The 19037-nt window shown below is 44.6% G+C and overlaps 1 protein-coding gene across 1 annotated transcript; it reads left to right on the top strand.

Annotated features, from left to right (window-relative positions):
• Positions 1 to 1653: 1653 nt before the first annotated feature.
• Positions 1654 to 18183, top strand: C5H9orf152 (chromosome 5 C9orf152 homolog). Its single transcript, XM_084859389.1, has 2 exons — positions 1654 to 1882; positions 16586 to 18183. The coding sequence occupies exons 1-2, from the start codon at positions 1654 to 1656 to the stop codon at positions 17128 to 17130; spliced, it is 774 nt and encodes a 257-aa protein (XP_084715515.1). The 3' UTR covers positions 17131 to 18183.
• Positions 18184 to 19037: the final 854 nt, after the last annotated feature.

Below are 19037 nucleotides of genomic sequence, written 5' to 3'. Positions count from 1 at the left end.
CTGGAGATCCGGATTCTAGTCCCCACTTGCCCATGAAGCTCACTGGGTGACTTTGGGCCAATCACTCACTCTCAGCCTAATCTACTTCACATGGTTGTTGTGAGGATAAAATTGAGAGGAGAAGGCCCATGTAAGCCGCCTTCGGTTCCTTGCAAGAAGAACAAAGGCAGGATGTAAATGTAATAATAATAATGTTTTTAAGCAGTTTAGTAAAATCACACAGGGATAGCAAAGAGATTCTCTTCCTGCTGCCTTCTACAGCACTCATTCCCTAGTGGACACGGGCACCTTGGAAAGGGTTCTTGCAGTGCCACCTACTATATTATTCATACAAACAAAACAGTTCAGAAGGGGGGAATAGTATTCCACTTTAAAGAGGACTAATCAGTACTGTTTCTTCTTCACCATAATTCTTCTATCAGAGCCAGTCTACACATTCAGAAGAACCATTTGGTAGAAATTTCCCTACACTATCGCACTTCAGACTGCAAGAAAAGACCATTTACATTCTCCCCCATGTCGAAAGCTCTGTGCATGTAGAAAACTGTTGTGTCAGGGAGACAGTTGCACTAGAACCCTTTTCTGTGAAGCACTAGCTTTTCATGGACAGGGAATATTTGAGATGGGAAAGAATTACATCATGTGGTTCTTCCATCTGCATTCTTCAGCGGTATACTAAAGTCTCATCAGGTCTGCATTGCAATATTTGAATGAATTCGAAACACAGCCCTCAGAGTGATCTGTATAGAAGTTAAAATTGAACCTTAAAGAACAAAAGGCACTTGTTAAACTGAAGCTACTGCCTGGGTCAAGGCACAAGAGCAAAATGTCAGGCCTAAAGTTTTCTACCATCCATATTTACATAAATGTATGTAACTCAGATGCAGAATCTATACAGACAATTCATAGGAATCAACTCATTTGTGAGATAGATTAAAAAATATATTTTTGTTGCATTCTGCATGAAGTGAAGGAAGAACCAGCAGTCCTCTGGGGAAGAATTCTCAGGATATGGGTAGGGTGAAATTGGCACAAATCCGTAATCATTACTCCACAGTTGAAATGTGCTTGTGGCAATGAAAAAGCTATGCACAACCATACCTTATTCTGTTCATCTTTGTGTTAGTTTACTTTCAATCACCTTAATATCTAGGGAAGACAAAAGACCAATAAAAAATCTTAACTGGAAAAAAGAAGCAGCAAAATAGTTATCACAGCACTTACCACAGTAATTCAATATTACAAAATAAATGAGGGAAAATAAAATATAATCACAGCCAAAGTGAAGTGCTGCCAACATACAACAGTGTCACTTTAAAAATTACAATTGCTACATCAGCCAACATCTTCCAGCCTTTTGTGTCCTTGGCTGTGTTAAATGAGGTTTTGTATTTCACTGTGGGTTTTGGCAAGGCTTCATATGTTTGGCCTTATGTCAATACCAGTTCCAGTTGAACAGTTCTTGTCATTAAGTCTGCATTCAGAGGTTCAGGACACACTGGATGTATTTGAAGCAAAGTTGTTATTTCAGTTGATTGAAATCAGCAGCTCTGCACCAGGTACTGAAGGGGATCCATTCAATGCAAGAAAGCCATTGCCTTGCTTGTGACTGTTTCAGATGTTACCAACACCCTTTGCTTTTTGGCAAGCATAATGAGGGAAACGCTTTGCTTCTGCCTGATTTTGTCTTTCTTATGGGAACAGATGGTGAAGGCTTATAAATATATGAGTGGTATTTTCTTAGTGACTCATCCATCAAAGCAAGGAGCCTCAGACTGTTCCGGGCAGCCAACCAAGATGGACGTGAGCATTCTTGAAGAGCAATATGACTGTCTAAAACAGAAGCAAAAGCTGCAGACACACATTATTGTATTTAAAACAGGTATGTCTTAAACTCATAGACCGAAACTTTGAAAATCAGGGGTCTGCGAAACTCTTGGAAACCGTCATTGATTTTAAAATGGCATGAAGCTTATGCATACAACTGAAAACAGTGTACAAAGTAAGTTGTTTTCATAATAAAGAATCTTGTGGCAACTTAAAAGACAAAAGATGAATTGTGCCATACACTGTACAGCTGTTAGTCTTTAAGTTACTATAAAAATCTTTATTGTGTTTGCTGTAACAGACAGCCCAATCCTATGCATGTTTACTCAGAAGCAAGCCCCACAGTGTTAAATGGAGCTTATTTCCTGGTAAGCGTGCATAGGATTGGAGGCGAACACGTCTACCCTATGGGATTGTTTTCATATCACAAAACACAATCTCAATAGTTAACAAACCAGAAATCCAAATGTTGAACATTATTTCATATTTGTGGAGGATGAATGCATTATTTAAGATACATGTGTTCCCAAACATTCTTATTAAATGTGCATCTTGCCATAGCACTCTCCAGGTTCAGTTCAGAGAGAGCTGCTGCTAAGCTAATTCCTTTATTGAGACCAATGCGAGCAAGCTTTTGAGTTCTCCAGAACTCTTCTTCAAGCAGGATGTTAAGCAAAATGGGGTGGGGGTGAGAGAGAGATTGAGAGAGAAGGGGCTGGGCATGATGAAAAACCCCAAAGTCTGAATTAGTAACAGTCTTTAATTAAGTTAGACTGTATTAGGTGCAAAACAGATTTCAGGTTGCACCAAGGTCGGGGGGGGGGGGGGGATAACAATGGTTGTTTGCTGCTTTTTTTTTTTAAGTTAGCAATTACTCAGATCTGTCTCCAGAATTAACTGGAACACACAAGTTAATTCCATTGATACCATAGGTGTGATTAGCTTTATCTAAATCAGGGCCATTATATATAGAGAGAATTGTTGTGATAGTTCCAGAAAGTAAGAAACACAACAAAAGTAAGATTTATTAAATTAAATATCCTGGCAAAAGAACTTACTTTTTCAGTGACAAAAGGCTGCTATTGTGGAAGAAAGCTCCAACTTGTGGAAGTTAAGGTCAGAATCCTTAGCACACTTACTTGGGGGTAAACTCCTTTGAACTCAGTAGGGCTTAGTACTAGGTGAAATAGATAATAGGACCATGCTGTTCTTTTTCACTAACAGTGATTGATCCAAATAATACAAGTTAGCTTGCTTACATCATGGTGTTTCCTAGAGCAGGAGTGGCCAGCTGGTAGATCCCAATCTGCTAGTAGATTGACAAATGTTTCTGGCTCCCAGTTAACCACGAACAACAAAGGTCTCCCCATCCACACAGACACCCCAAAATTAGGCTTTTAGAATCTCTGATCTGTAATAACTCAGTTGTAGCTTTGAATTAGTATATTATCCCAGTGTATATAGCTCATGGAGTAATGCTCAATCCTGAGGTACCATTTTACCTATTGCTTTGCCTGTTTCCCCACCGCAATCACTACCACTGTTTTGCACCTAGCATCTTGGTGGTATTTGGGCTTCTAGAAAAAACAAAGTATATCCTGAAGTCTGCCCACACCTGTCTTAGACAAATGTTAATTATCTGGGATACCATCAAAGTAGAGCAGGGGAGGGCAACCTTTGGCCCTCAGAGGCTTGGGTTCCCCCTGTGGGTCCCACCTGCTAACCTGGAGGCTACAGGGGGGTTGGGGAAAATTTGTGAGGAGGCAGGGAGAAGTCTCCCTTTATCATCTCCAAGCTGTGCTCAGAGATGACAAGGGGATTCCCCTGTGTGCCATTCCCCTCCCAGTGGAAGGGGATTGGGGCATTGGTGGTCTCACTTGCCCTGGATCACCTTCCCAGTGTCTTGGACAACTGAAACAGCTTCACTGTGCAGAGGCCCTCTTGGAGAAGACCTGTGTGCAGTAAAGCTGGTTCTCAGCAGCTGTGTCTGCAGGATCATCCTCACGATGCACACCTGGGGACCAAATGACCTCAGGGTGTGTAGGTCTGACCCCTTGAAGTCAGGGGATGTGGCCACACACCCTGATGTCATCCAGCCCACAGAGGGTTGGGTGGGGAGTCATCCAGGCCCTCCATTTTGGTTGCCCACCCCTGATGTAGGGTTTATTGATAGCTATACCTGCAATATCTAAAACTATTTATTTTGCAATGCTATAAATACAGCTTTGAGAGTAAGCCCCACTGAGCTCCCTAGAACTTACTACTGAGTAAGGGATCAGGCTTTTACTGACATTCTATGAACTCTAAATTGTCAACGTATAAGATGGGACTATATATAAAAATTAGCTAAAATGTGCTAGAGACAAGAAGGGCTCGCTTTAATGACCTGGCTTCTGGCTAGAGTTCACCTTGACGTTTTACTGAATGTTACTGTGAAAAGCAACCATGTGAAAAATGAACAAGTCGCCGTGCCAGGTCCTAGATTTTAATATGTAACTAGGAGAGAATGTGTTACTTTGGATCGCTGGTTATCAAATTATGTCATCGTGCGCCTTCCTAACCAACTTGTTCAGGCCTCCTGAAGCATAATGATGGACAGCTCCTAGGCCCAAAGAAAAGCAAATCAAGGGGTGGAGGGAGAGCATATCCACGCACAGTGGAGGCTGGTGACTCAGATTTCAGTGGGGCTACAAATCCATTCTGGGTTTCAGTCAGAACCAGCCAGAACTCTAAATGAACTATCCAAGGTGCTGAACCCTGTCCTCAAAATACGCTCAGTATCTTGGATAACTCCTTTGGAGTTCTGGCTGGTTCTGACTGAAACCCAGAATGGATTTACAGCCCTGCCACAATCAGAGCCACCAGCCTCCACTGTCCATGCAGGTCCATATTATAATGTAAAGCCCTCACAGAAGGACCCATGGGAAGCTAGGACCTGAAACACATGAAGAAGCTCCATGGTGTCAGGGCTGAGCCATAGCATCATAGCAGCCCGCCTGATTAAAGTAATCAGCGAGACCACATCATTCCAGTGCTGAAGGAGTTGCACTGGTTTACAGTTGTTTTTCGGGCCCAATTCAAGGTGTTGGCATTGACCTTTAAAACCCTATATGGTTCCAGCCCAGTCTATCTTAAGGAGTGCCTCCAACAACACCAGGGATGCCGCTCAACGAGATCGGCCTCGGTAGGCCTTCTATCTGTCCCATCAGCCAGGACAGCTAGGCTGGTGAGGACTAGGGAGAGGGCCTTTTCTGTGGTGGACCCCACTCTATGGAATTCCCTCCCTAGTGACCTCCGCCATGCCCCCTCTTTGATGAGCTTCTGCCGGGCTTTAAAAACCTGGCTGCTAAGTTGGGCATTTAGGGTGGGTTAGGGGTTTTTTTAGAGCAAGGTTGTTTTATTATGTTGTTTTGTTCAGTTGATTAGGTAAATATATTATTAGTATTGTACGCCACCTAGAGTGGCCAGGGAGCCGGCCAGATGGGCGGCTAATAAATCAAATAAATCAATAAATAAATAGGCAGATGTTGAGGGGGCGCTAGGAACTGGGAGCCATACCAGCAGTCAGAGCATGGCTCTCACACCAAGAGCTAGATGAAGTCTGAGCCAGGGGAGAAGTCCCAGCTCGAACAGAAAGCTTTTACAGTCCTTCATCCTGAGGCAAGCCAATGGTCAGCCTGGCTGGGTGGAGCCACTCCACTACCTCAGAATCTTTAATTGGCCAGGGAGATGTTCCAACCTATGGCCTGGATGTCTTGCCACACAGGATAGCTGTGCACAGAGCCATGAGTTCCTGACTCTAACTCCAGCACATGAGTCCCTTCATGGACAATCCATACAGGTCAAAAGGGAAATGCCCTTAGAGTTTGCAATCTGCCTTCCAGCCCAGTCAACACACACACACAAACTGGGAAGGTTGCATGAATCGGGGAAGGATTTTCTAGCCAAGTTTCTAGACCATAGTCTTCCCAAGGTGACTTACATCATAAAAGAAGACAACACACATATTACTAGAATTATTTTTACATAGGGAATCCCCACCTCATACTTTGGGAAACTACTTTACACTGCAGTCCTATACATGCCTACTCAGAGGCCCTATTGAATTGAAGGGGCTTACTCCCAGATAAGTGAGTATAGGATTACAGTGTTAGTGTTCAAAGTAGGAGATGGGTGTTCCTGAGGAAGCCCAAAAATTGCTCTTTGGATATGTGAGCTCTTCACTTAGCTTGTGCACCATATTAAAAACATTCCTCCCTTTTAGCCTGTGTGAAAGTCTAGCTGGCTGGCTTATGTAAGAAATACAATTTCTGTGCAAGAAATATTTCTCCATCACATCTATTTATTTTGTTTTATTCACTTAAATATCACTTCCCATTTACAATATCCTGAAGTAATTTACAATAAATTATAGAACAGTAAAACACAACAATATTAACAATTACAAAGTTCTGTAAGACAAGGCTAAAAACAACTTAGGGTGCAATCCTATCAAGATAGGCAGCTGCCTCCAAACTTGGAGGCGACCGCCTATCCTAAGCAAGGCAAGAGAGGCATTGGGGGGGGGGATCTTTCCCTCCATGCCTCTCCTGCTCTGCTATTTTCTGCTAGACAGCCGTTTTCAGCTGTCTAGTCACCGGGGGGGCAACCGGGAGAGGAGGCTGCACATAGGATGTGTCGTACGTGCAACTCCTCTCTCCCCACCCCAGAACACCCCCAGCCCCACCCCTTTTCAGTCACTCAGCGTTCCTCTTCCGAGGGCAGAGGATGGCAGTGTGGACGTGGGGGGAGGTCGGTTTTCTGGGAACCAACCTCGGAGCATGGGCTCCAAGGTCATTTCCTGGAAAAGAGCATATCCTATGGCCCTCTAGACAGTGTCTAGTGGCCATAGGATTGCTCCCTAAAATAGTTAATGGCTGGGAAAAACCATGGTAAACAAGGAAGGTTTTAATAAATGTCAAAAGCACATGATTTTTGGTGCCTGATGTTTCAAATAGGGGAGGTCATTCGAGCAGGTGGGTGCCACCACAGAGAAGGCCTGTTACTGTGTTGCCGCTAGATGGAGTGTTGCAGGATGAGGCAAGGAGACACCCTGAAGATGATCATGATCTATAAAGCTCTATAAATGGAAATGTGATCTTTCAGGTAATGTCCTAGGTTGTTTGCGGTTTTATATGTCAATAATAATACCTTGAACCTGGCTTCGTAGAAAACTGGCAGCCAGTGTAGATCTTTCAGCACTCCATTCAAAAGTCTTGCTGCAGCGTTCTGCGCTAGCTACAGCTTCCAAACCAGCCTAAAGGGCAGCCTCACATACAGTGTATTACAGTAGTCCAACCTCAATATTACCAGTGCGTGGATCACAGTGGCTAAGCTATCCTTGTCCAGGAATGGGCACAGCTGGGGTACCTGCTGAAGTTAGTAAAAGGAACTTTGTGCCACAGTGGTAACTTGGGCCTCCAATGACAATGATGAATCTAAGAGCACTTCCGAACTGAGTACCCTTTCCTTCAGAGAGAGTGGAACCCTAGCCCAAAACAGGCAAACTCCCTAATTCCCAGACCCAGGAACTATTCACTCACAGTGCCTCTGTCTTATCAGGTTTCAGATTCAGCTTATTGGCCCTCATCCAGAAGCATTGTTCTTGGTCTTGCACAACCTCTCCCAACTCAGATGTAATGGAGAATAGCTGGGTGACATCAGCATACAGGATATCATCAGCATACTGGTTACACCTCACCGTCAAACCCCTCATGATGCCCCAAATGACTTCAGATAGATGTTAAATAGCTTTGGGAACAAGATAGTACCTTGTGGCACCCCACAGCACAATTGCCAGATGGCTGAAGTAGTCACTCAATACTACTCTGAACCCTACTGAAAAGCAGTGTCCCCAAGTCCCAGTACACAGAGCTGGGTCAGGAGGATACCATGGTCAAAAGTATCAAGAGCCACCGAGGGACTGAGTAAGAGTAACAGGGTCACGCTCCCTCTGTTCCTCTCCTGATAAAGGTCATCGGTCAGGGCAACCAAGGCCTTTTCTGTCCCATATGCAGACTGAAATGTGTCTAGAAGAAGGGAGAACAACATGTGGACCACATGCGCCCCCTCTTGGGCCCCAGTGTGGTCTATGCTGGTGGCCTGGCATCATCATTAAAGAAAATCAGTGGTCTGCTATTGAATTTTTGGCACCAAATGCAACAGATGCTTAAAATGGACAGATTTATCGTGAAAACAAGCTACATTTGTCCCTTTGACACCTCCATTGCAGTTTGCTGCCAACATTCAGTGGCAAATGGTCCTTTTTTGCCATCATTTTACCACTAAGTTTCAATGGCACAGCAGGAGCAAGAGTGTGACTATGGGGGCGGTCCAGAGGGTGGAAAGTGGTCCCGAGACACCCCCCCCCTACCCCCGGTCTAGATAATCTTATATACATTTTGCTCCCATCTATGACTGGATGGAAACAACTTCCACTTTCTTATTTTTGTTGTTGTTAGATCTGTGAGACATTGCTCCAGTGTGGTGGGAGCTATAGCCTCAGACATTGGTTCTAAGTCAGAATGGGATGCCGTAGAATCAGTCTCAGCTGTGGGAAGTCAGATGCCCGAGAATTTAATTCTAACAGACCTCCCATGGACTTGCCAGCCAGGATGGGGTGAGATGCAGGACACTGATACAGCCTCTCTACCTCCACAGCCAGGAGACCCAACCTTGACTGAGACCCCTGCTTCTCGACCAGGGCAGGCTTCCATGGGAAGAGGGCAGCAGAAGGAGGTCTCTGCAGGAGAGGGTGTTTCAGGGGTGTCTCCTTTACTGCATCCTAAATTAAAGAGGGTGGAGCAGAGACGGCCTGTGGGACACAACAATTGCCAAGAGGCAGGTTTCCCTGCTAGGATCAAATGGCTGATACTGATCTTTAGTGGTCACTCCCCTGTATTTAAACCAGAGCCTTTAGCAGTAGACTTTGGTAGAAACAACGCTTGGATAACCTGCAAAGCTTCCCCACTTTCTCTTAGATTCTATGAACTTATTGGGATTTATGCTGCCAGCTTGATCCAGGGCTGCTTAGGTTCTGGTGCTCATGAACAGAACTTGGTCAAAGTCTTATGTTGTGAACTATTAACTGTGGATCTTTATTGGGGCTGTAATGGCATAACCCTGTTTATCGGAATTATTGCAATAAAATGTTTTCCTGGGAATTGGGCCTTGGCTCAGGGAAGTCAGGTCCCAACCAGATCAGCAATTTCAAATTTGAGTTCTTTAAGAACTCTTGAATGGATACTATCCATATCCGGTGATTTGTTTATTTTCAGTTTGCAATAGGGTCTAGAACTTCATCTTGTCAAGGTTTGGGTAGTAGATGGGAATTAAAGAATTCTTACCACACAGGCCAGCCCACACTTGCAAAAGCCTTATTTATTCGGTGAGAAAACAGATAACTGCAGTGGATCTATCCTCATACACACAAGTAAGATGACAAACACTTTCACATGGTGCTTTGCACTCTTTATACCTGACATTCGTCACAGGCTGCTCCTTCCGTGGCTCCCCCTCCCATTTTCCTGTGACCTTTAGACAATGCAATGCAACTCTGTGAGAATCAACAATACAGCGATTTCCAGTTGCATAGGAAATATCTTGACCACAAACTTGCAGTAAGAATTAGCATGGGCAAAATTCTAAGCAAAGCTTTCTAGTGCAGCTTTTTACCAAAATACAGAGCTGAGAAATAGGCTCACTCAAGATGGAGGTCCAAACATAAAATAATTGATGCCCTCCATCTTCCATCACAGTTTCCTCTCTCTGAGCCTAATACTCTGGCTCAGTGTCTGAGATGCCAGACACATGGATGTTCATGATTTCAAGGACCACTTCTGTGTCATTATTTCTTTCTATGTTGTCAACAGGGCTTGCTTCTCTGCAGGACTCAAGGAAGCAGTGGCTCTTTTAATGCAACATTTTTACCATTTATTCTTACTCTCTGAATTTACCATTTATTCTTTCTCTCTGCTTTCTGTTCTTTAACATGTTACCGATCCATAAGAGGACCTGTCCTCTTATTCCATGACTACTAAGTTTACACAGGAGTCTTTGGTGAGGGACTTTGTCAAAAGCCTTTTGGAAGTCCAAGTCTAAGTCTGCAAATGCCAAGTGACCACCCCAGCCAGACAACCCACAAGGGTATCTGTAAATTGGCCAGACCATATGTGACTTAGAGCAGAGTTAGCTTATACGAAGAAAGCATAGTAATTCAGCATTTAGTATTACAGGAAATAAACCCAAGCTAGAGCCGGTTTAGAAGAAGTTCAAGTCAACTTAGGGCCGCAATCCTATCAGGATAGTCAGCTGCTGCTGAACTCAAGAGATCCTCTCCTCCACGCTCCAGCCACCCAGCATTTGCAGCTAGACAGCCAGTTTTGGCTGTCTAGCTGGGGGCGTCAGAGCAGGATGGAGGGGTCGCCACACGGCACATAGGAAGCATAGTAACAACACTTCCGTGGTCTCCTCCCCTCCCCACCCCTGGGAACACCCCCTTTTGCCCGATCCATGCTGTGGTTATGAGCACAAAGACGGGGAAGAACCATGCCACCTATGAGGCAGCAGGGGAGGGGGTGCAGAGCAAAGTTTCTAGGAACTGAGCTCGGAGCCAGGCTCTGAGCTTGGATCCCAGAAACTGAAAAATCCTATGGCCATCTATACATTGTCTAGCAGCCATAGGATTGCTCTCTTACTTTATTACTGTTTTTATACACATCTTTGAAGAAGACAATCTAACACTGTTTAACGACAAGCACCCCCTAAAGGTGGGTGCATGAGTGTAAGCAAGTGAAGGCATGAGATACCGTTACTTGCTTCCCTCAGGGAGAGAGCACATATTGCTTCTTGCAGTGGCATTAAGGAAGAGGGAGGAGGAGGAGGAGAACGGAACCAGTCAAGTTACAGGACAACAAGGGGGATGAACAAGACAAGCAGCTGTTGATACAACACGTTCTCTATCCTCCCCTAGTGTCTGGAAGCATGTGGAGTTGTTTCTATTATCCAACGGTAACACCTCTATTTATCCTGCTTAGTTGTGCCATATGGCTTTTGTAAGTGTAGCAATTTGGTCATATGTAGGCAGGGTTTCCGCTTGATGCTTTTTGTTCCGTATAACTTTACCTGACTATCTCCTAGATGCATGGCTTTTGTAATGCTCAGTCAGATAGGTTTAATTCAGTCCGGTAGCTAGGAATCTCCTTGAGATCTCCTTTCATTCCTCAGAGTCAAACTATGGATCCCTTTGTTCTAGCCATTCTGTCTGCAGCCCCAAAGCCATTCAACCCCTTGGACTGCTTATTCTGAAGTCTACAGCTGCCCTTGAGTTTGGGCACCTAGCACATGCTTTCTGCATGGATAGGCTTGCTGTTGCACAGCTCTAAGCATCATTCAAGGTTCATTTGGCTCTTTGGCCTGTTCCTTGTGATCCTTTCTTAGCACTCTCCCTCCTCTGCACTGATGCAGGGCCAGAGTCCTTCTCTTGAACCATCTTAGTGCCTTGTATACCCAGACAGAGCTTCACCTCCTGCTGAAGCACCCATTGAGTCTCTCCAGCCAGGTTTCACATGTAATGCAGCCTACCCTGTGAGCTCCTTGCGTTGTTCCACTGGAGCCTGGTGTCTTGCAGAAGCTGCATCCTCCATATGAGTTGTTGACTAGTCTGAGTCAAATGGTTTAGTGAACAAGCAGGGAATTTTCATTGTTGAGGTGGTGGCGATGAGGCCTCGAGTGAAGTTCAACCACCTAAGTAGCCATGCTTTTAAGTGCTTTAGTAAGTTTCACTCAATGGCTACTAGTCCTGATGGCTATGTGCTACCTCCAGTACCAGAGACAGGGAGCCTATGTACACCAGTTGCTGGGGAACATGGGTGGGAGGGTGCTGTTGCGCTCATGACCTGCTTATGGGTTCCTGGTCAACAGCTGGTTGGCCACTGTGTGAACAGAATGCTGGGCGAGATGGACCCTTGGCTGTTCCAGCATGGCTCTTCTTATGTTCATTCCTTTGCCTGTTTCCCCAGTTTCTTTGCCTTTCTCCATGTTTGTTATTTTCTTTGGTTTACTCAGGGTCTAAGAAGAGGCCTTGTTTCTAGGCTCTCTGTGCTACATTTTTATTTTTGCAACCAAATTGTTTTGGATCCGGGGTCCCTAATAACAGCTTAGCCTCTGTTTGGTCTGCCCATCATTGTCACGAGTACTAAGAATCCAACCATCTTTGGATATATATTACCTGTTTGGCTGTTCCTGGATAAGGAGGGGCTGTAGCTCAGTGGAAGAGAACATGCTTTGTATCCAGAAGGTCCAAGGTTCGATCCCTGGCTTCTCCAAGTGGGGCAGGAAGAACTCCTGCCTGAAACCCTGGAGAGCCACTGCCAGCCAGGGTCGACAATACTGGGCTAGATGGATCCATGGTTTGACGCAGTATAAGGCAGCTTCCTATGTTCCTAATTTGGTACTCAAGCATATCTAGGCAGCTTGGGGTGAATTACTCCATTTTGAATTCATAACCAAAAGCTGGGAAGCCAGAGGGTAGCATGTAGCAACTGGGAGTTTCCAAGCATCTGTGACCAACCGGGAAATGAGGACCTTTGTGTTCCTTTCTCTGAATCAAGGTAATTATAACCGACTTTCCTTCTATAACTTTTATTCTTCTAAATCAGGGGTGGGGAGCCTCTGGCCTGTGAAAGCTTGGGCTCCTTCAGTGGACCCCTCCCCAAGCCCCACTGCTGGCTACCAGGGGAGGAGGAGGCTGGGAGAGGAATTCCCTTGTTATCACAGATTGGAGGTGTCATGCCTTCCTTGGACTGCTCCGAGGACAAAGGGGAATAGCAGGTTCCAGACCCAGGAGAAGGGTACAGAAGCAGCTTGAGCTCCCTCACCACCTGTCGATGATCAATGCCCTGCTGCAGCCCCTCCGCTGGATTCAGCGGGCAAAGTTCCACTGACCCCAGCAGAGCGAAGGCAGCTTCATGTGAAAGAACAACAGAGGCGAGCTCTCTGTTTGAGATGGAGAGGGTCTCAAAAGCTAGAGGACTAATTGCTAGCAGCTGCTCCAGGATGTTGTAGTTAAAAGCAGGAAGAAGCCAGGGGCAAAACTACTGGAGAACAACATCATACCTACACATTGGATCTCATCAGCCTCACCTTAGACCCTGAACCTCACCCTATACTCTTGAATCCCTGGTGTTTGATTCTGGACTGCTAAAAGGACTTCTCTCTGCCTTGCAGACTCATCTCTGTGTAACTGGTAAACTTTCCAGCTCTGGGCATCCTCCCTCCTTCCCCGGCCTTGGGCATGTTTATGACCCCACGTATCGGCAAATGATTTATTGCAGCCGTTGCATACCAGCTGCAGTCAGCCAGCAAAGACTGACACAAGGGGATTCCAGGTGGGATAGGGAGCGGCTGTCAAGTGCTTAGCTTTAGGTTATTATGCAAACTACAGTTAAGATCAGCAGCGCCTCAGGTTTACAGTCAGAATCTATGAACAGCCACTATGAACAGTACTAAGCCTCCAGACAGCTTTGCATAATACAGGGCTACTTCGGCTACAAGCAACTCTCTTTGGTTAATGCACTGTTAGATCGTTGCAATGAAAACTAGCACCAGCTGTCTCTTCGACAACCTGAATGACTGGTTCAGCCGCTCCCTTAGGATGGGGCTTTCCAGAGGGACCTTCCCTGCACGGCTAGCTTTTTGGAATGCCTCACAAGTCTGACCTTGCTCCTCCGACATCTCATCCTGGGATCTCATATTTCTAACTCTTCCTCCTCCTCCTCCTCCAGCATTCCTACAGGTGAAGAGGGCTCTGGCAGGCTAGTTTCCAAGTGATTCGCTTACACCTTGTCAACTCCCCCTCTGGGACTGTTAAGTCTCCTGCAACCTTGGTTCTTCAGCAAACTCTTCCATCTCCTTTCGCTTTGACTCCGAATCACCCGTCTTTTTGGGGTGCCTCTGCAGAGGTGATAGGCCCAATCCCTACAGCGGTGCAGTTGGCAGGTGCTTGCAGGACGTCCCACAAGTGCCAGCCCAGAGCTTTCTTTGCGCACCACACACCACGCCTATTGGGGTGTCGAGCAGCATGCAAAGGGAAGGGACATGTAATATTTACTTCTGTAAAACTTTAATATTTATTCTTAATAGTTGTTCTTGAGCTAATTTGCTCCATTTTGAAGTAGCTATTTCCCCACTTTGAAGCAATGTGCATTCTGGATGACAAACATCCATTCCCATGTTTGTCATCACACATGTATATATGTGAGTTTGCACGTGGGTATGAATGAGAATGTGTAGTAACAGAGAGAAGGGCCCTCCTCCAAACATTTCCTTTGGGTGCACATAGCTGAGACAGCATTTCAGTTACATTACACAGGCTTGTCCTGTGGAGCCCAGATAGGTAGAGCCCTGACAATCTAAGAGAGGAGACAACAGACAGGACACCATCATATTGGGAGGATGGGAGGAAGAGGGACGGAGCAAGGGCATCTCTACACCAGCCTAAAATCCTGCATTTAAGACGGGGCTTTCTGCTTCCGTTTTAAATGCAGGATCACAGTGACTCCCTTTTTCCCTCCGCTTCCTTTCCCCCCCTCCCCTTCCCCCCTCCTTCTCCCCGTATCTGAGTCTTCCATTATCTTTCATTGAGCTCACTCCTCTTCTTGCCGGTTTTCCTATTTTTTTAAAAATGGAACAAAGAGCATTTCGTGCAGGAGATGCCCTGGAGGATCACGGTGTCATGCAAAGAGCCCGCAGACTTCCGTGAGGGAGCAATCTCAATCGCAGCATAAAAGCTCCGTGTGAAGAAAGCCTGAGTGTGTGGAGAGGTAAACAAGACCAGCTCAAGATATTTTGCTGCCTGAAGTGGAAAATCCAAACAGTACAGCTCTTCCAGTAATTAACATGTGGTACAAGCCATTGGGACATTCTCCTACACATGCCCCATTGAAATGAATGGAAGTCTTACAAGAGAAGAAATGCTGTTGTGCAGCTTCCATTCATTTCAATGAGGTTTTTACAGGAGAACCTCCTGCTGCGTTGTGCCCCATAGGTCAGATGTGTCTGTTTCCGACTCTGGCACTCTTAACACTCAGCCGTTGTCGGGAGCTGCCCCTTTTCAGCATGCAACTCCTTTGCTGAGGGAAGTGCACTGGCTGCCTATTCGCTACCGGGCCAGGCTTACGGTTCTCTGCTAGTGTACAAAGCCCTAATCAACTTGGGACCAGGTTACGCCTTCTCCCTTACCAACCTGCCTGATCACTGAAGTTGTCAGAGGAATGCTCCTGGTGGTGCCACATGGACCAATGGAACAACTGGAGTCCACCTGGAGAACAGCCTTCAGTGTGGTGGCTCCCATCCCATGGAACTCCCTGCCTCTGGAGTTCAAGCAGGCACCAACACTGGGTTGTTTTTGGCACTTCCTGGAAACAGCTCTTTTCCAGGAAGCCTTCCTCGGTTAACCAGCCTGTTCTATTGGCACTCTGTTTTTTAAAGAAGAATCTTAATGTCATGTTCCTTCTTTTTATCTTTTGTTCACTTTCTCTCTTGTTGTTCACTGCTCCAGAATCTGTTTAGATGTGGAGTGGTATACAAATGCTGTAAATAAAATCAATAAATAAAATCTGCTGTTGAGCATTGTAGAGCCATGTCAGGAGAGGACAAAGAGAAGGGACAAAGGGAAAATATGTCCCACTTTTCTTAATGTCCAAATAATAGAATGATGTACTAGCTTTCTCTTCATGGTTTACCAACAGTGCTTGAACCCTATATAAGTTAATATTCCATCTAACAGGGTTATGAAAATGATGTATGAACTAAATCTGATTGGTTTCTTTATTTTGTTTAACAAGCTATTTTCAAACTTTTTCCATTTTTTAAAAAGTTGTGAATAAAATTTTGAGGGTATAACAGTTGCCTACTTGGGTGCAATATGATTATTTCATTATGTGGCAGATCCCTGCCTGCCAATGAGTGTTTACTCCCTTTGGAATTAGTCCCAGAAAACAAGAGTTTACCAAAAGGATAAAATTTATGTTGGCAGAAGATTGTATAAAAGGTTAAAGATACAAAAATGGAATAATTGATGTTTTTTATATGTACCTAACCATTCTTCTGCTTGAGATTTCAAGGATAATCAAGACATTTCAAGGACAATTAGACTTTATCTTTTATTTTTGCTCATTTCTCCCTCCCACCCTGCTGAGATTGGGAGGTGGGTAAAATTAGCCCATACACAGGATCACTACAAAGCTTCTTGTAATTCAGTGTTTTCCAAAACATGTTTCATTATCTGACTGGCAACATTTTAACTGAACATTTTCTGGACCATATTCGTTGCCACTACACAAGTTTTCTATATCATACTATTTACTGTGCCTTCCTGTCTCCATTTGCCACAGAGAGAGCGCAGGGAGAAAATATATCTTTCTCGGCCTAGTGAGATAATGTTACCTAGCAGTTTCCGGTTTGCCCAATCGTGAGCTTCTTTTCCAAATATGGATTTGTTTATGATATGTACATAGTGAGAGTTTATATATCTGGGACCCGTTAAGCTCTTTCTTCTGTGTTCATCAGTTTGCCACATCAGATTGTTGTTGATTTTCAAAAATTAAGCTCCTTGCTCCTTTCCACCATATTATTGCCGATTGCCCAAAATGTCAGCAACCTCATTAAACTTGCATTTTTGCCACTTGTAATAATATGGAAACCTGTATTCTCTTCCCAGGTGCAAATGAGACATTTCCCAGGGAATCCATGATCAGCGCTGTTTTAATTAACAAGAAAATGAGGAAAGCAAAAGCATTTGAAGAAGGCCTTCCAGTCAGAGAGGTCAGACTTGAGTTGCCCTGCAGTCGAAATATACAAGAGAGTTCACCATGGCGGGTACATCTAGGGATACACCGTCTCGCACATGGACAGCATCAGAGAGGTCCTTGTGATGTTATCCAAAATAAGAATGAAGCGATTAGCACTGAGAGCAAAATACTGTCTCAGAAGGAAAGCATGATGTCATGTGAAGAATTATTAAAAAGAAATGAACAATCCATTGGGTTACTCAGCGAACGAGACAATTCAAGCCCTGCTGAAAAGACAGACAGTTCTAGTTCACATTTGACATCAGTTACTTCACCAGTCTGGACGCACTCACAAATTTCAGCCTCAAAATTGGTGCCACCATCTACTAAGCTACCCTATTACCCTTTCCCTCAGAAAAAATCTCCCAAGATTTCTGAAGCTGCAAGAAGACTTGGACTATATGTTTCACATTGAGAATATTTCAGAAAGGAAGGAAGCTAAAGGTTGGCTCACACAGTCAGATTCCCCTATGTGTAAACAACTGCATGTTCCTTCTGGGCACATGTGTGACCGTGATTGCATGGGACACAGTACAACTATTCCAGCCCTCGTGATCATGGAAATTGCTGTGGCTGTATCCATGCACAGCTCAGTTTGCACAAACATTTCCCCTAGTGGGTGCATGTGTAGCTGAGGAAAAGCCACCGGAACTTCTCACGTGTAGAGGAACAGCTCGTGCTATTTTCAGATTTCAGCAGGAAAAATATTTTTGCTGCCCCACCTTGCATGCAATGTCTGGTGGGGAGAGTGGCAACGCTACGTGTTTTACTGAGGTTTTTCTAGCTCAGCCCATTTTCCCTATTCTGAAGAAAAGGGAATTTATCTCACTGCATATAACTGAGTAGAGTGAACGCCCCTTTTCTTCAGAGAGGCCTGCAACCAGGAAAACAAGATAACAATAACAACTACATGTCAGATCTTGCTGATCCAGAGATGTGTGTATGCATTCTCCTACAGGATTTTCTTTCTTAGATTGGAGCCTGTGGAATTCTGCTGCCCCAGTTAGTCACTGGTATGCCAATTAGATTGCATGGGCTCTGAAATAGGGGAAACTAACTGTGTGAAGTCTCGCTAATATTTTACCACATAATTTTTGCTTGCTAAGAAGTAATTGCTTAAAACCTACTTTGGAATAATGTGTCTGGACTAATATAAAAATGTGTTTTGAAGGTTGATTGTGCAAAAAAGGATTTGGATCCACTGCAGCTCATAATTTCCCATGCTTTTCAATATAGTAAAGAACAATTATTATTATTAGTAGTAGTAGTAGTATCTGGATGGCTGCTGTTGGAAACAGAATGGCGGAGTAGCTGCACCTTTGGTCTGATTCAGTTAGCCAGTTGTTATACTGTTATTAATCTGGACCATACAAACAAGCCCAAAGTGGTTCTCTAAATGCCTTCTTGATTTCACTGACGTATAGCTGTAATGATTAAATGCAGTTTTCTATAAAGTGGTGCTACAGAGATTTTTTTTTTACAAACAACTGATTTTTTGGAACTGTTGCCAGTATGCCTCAAAGCAATGATTTGCAAAAGTTATTGATGGAGTCTGAATTGAGCTGAACTAAATGTTGATCTACACATCACCTTGCACTCCTATACATATTTACTAGGGAGTACACACCCCATTCCCCTTCATGGATCACTGCCTTGTTGTGGCGAAGGGGCTTGTGTAACTCAGTGAAGCCATAAGCTATGCCGTGCGGGGCCACCCAAGACGGACAGGTCATGGCAGAGAGTTCTGACAAAATGTGGTCCACTGGAGAAGGAAATGGCAACCCACTCCAGTATTCTTGCCAAGAAAACCCCATGGAACGTATCACAAGGCTAAAAGAGATGACGCCGGAAGATGAGCCCCTCAGGTCGGAAGGTGTCCAATTGCTACTGGGGAAGAGCAGAGGGTATTTCCAAGTAGCGCCAGAAAGAGTGAAGCGGCTGGGCCAAACCCGAAAGGACACTCAGCTGTGGATGTGTCTGGTGGTGAAAAGAAAATCCGATGCAGTAAAGAACAATATTGTTTAGGAACCTGGAATGTCAGATCAATGAATCAAGGTAAGCTGGAGGTGGTCAAACATGAGATGGCAAGATTGAACATCGACATCTTGGGAATCAGCGAACTAAAATGGACAGGCATGGGCGAATTTAATTCAGGTGACCATCATATCTACTATTGTGGGTAAGAATCCCTTAGAAGAAATGGAGTAGCACTCATAGTCAACAAAAGGGTGGGAAAAGCAGTACTGGGGTACAATCTTAAAAATGATAGAATGATCTCAGTACGAATCCAAGGCAAACCATTCAACATCACAGTAATTCAAG

Source organism: Heloderma suspectum, chromosome 5 (assembly GCF_057233095.1).
Source record: "Heloderma suspectum isolate Gila_16-S chromosome 5, 16-S_ref, whole genome shotgun sequence".
NCBI lineage: Eukaryota > Metazoa > Chordata > Lepidosauria > Squamata > Helodermatidae > Heloderma > Heloderma suspectum.
The sequence above is the reverse complement of the archived record's forward strand: the minus strand, read 5'-3'. Positions and strand labels throughout refer to the sequence as shown.

What these genes read in the sequence shown, in the direction of transcription:
- C5H9orf152 (XM_084859389.1), top strand. Translation starts at nt 1,654, where the DNA reads ATGAGGGAAACGCTTTGCTTCTGCCTGATTTTGTCTTTCTTATGGGAA. An exon ending in CATTATTGTATTTAAAACAG is followed by an intron (nt 1,883 to 16,585) that starts GTATGTCTTAAA and finishes TTCTCTTCCCAG; the next exon opens with GTGCAAATGAGACATTTCCC.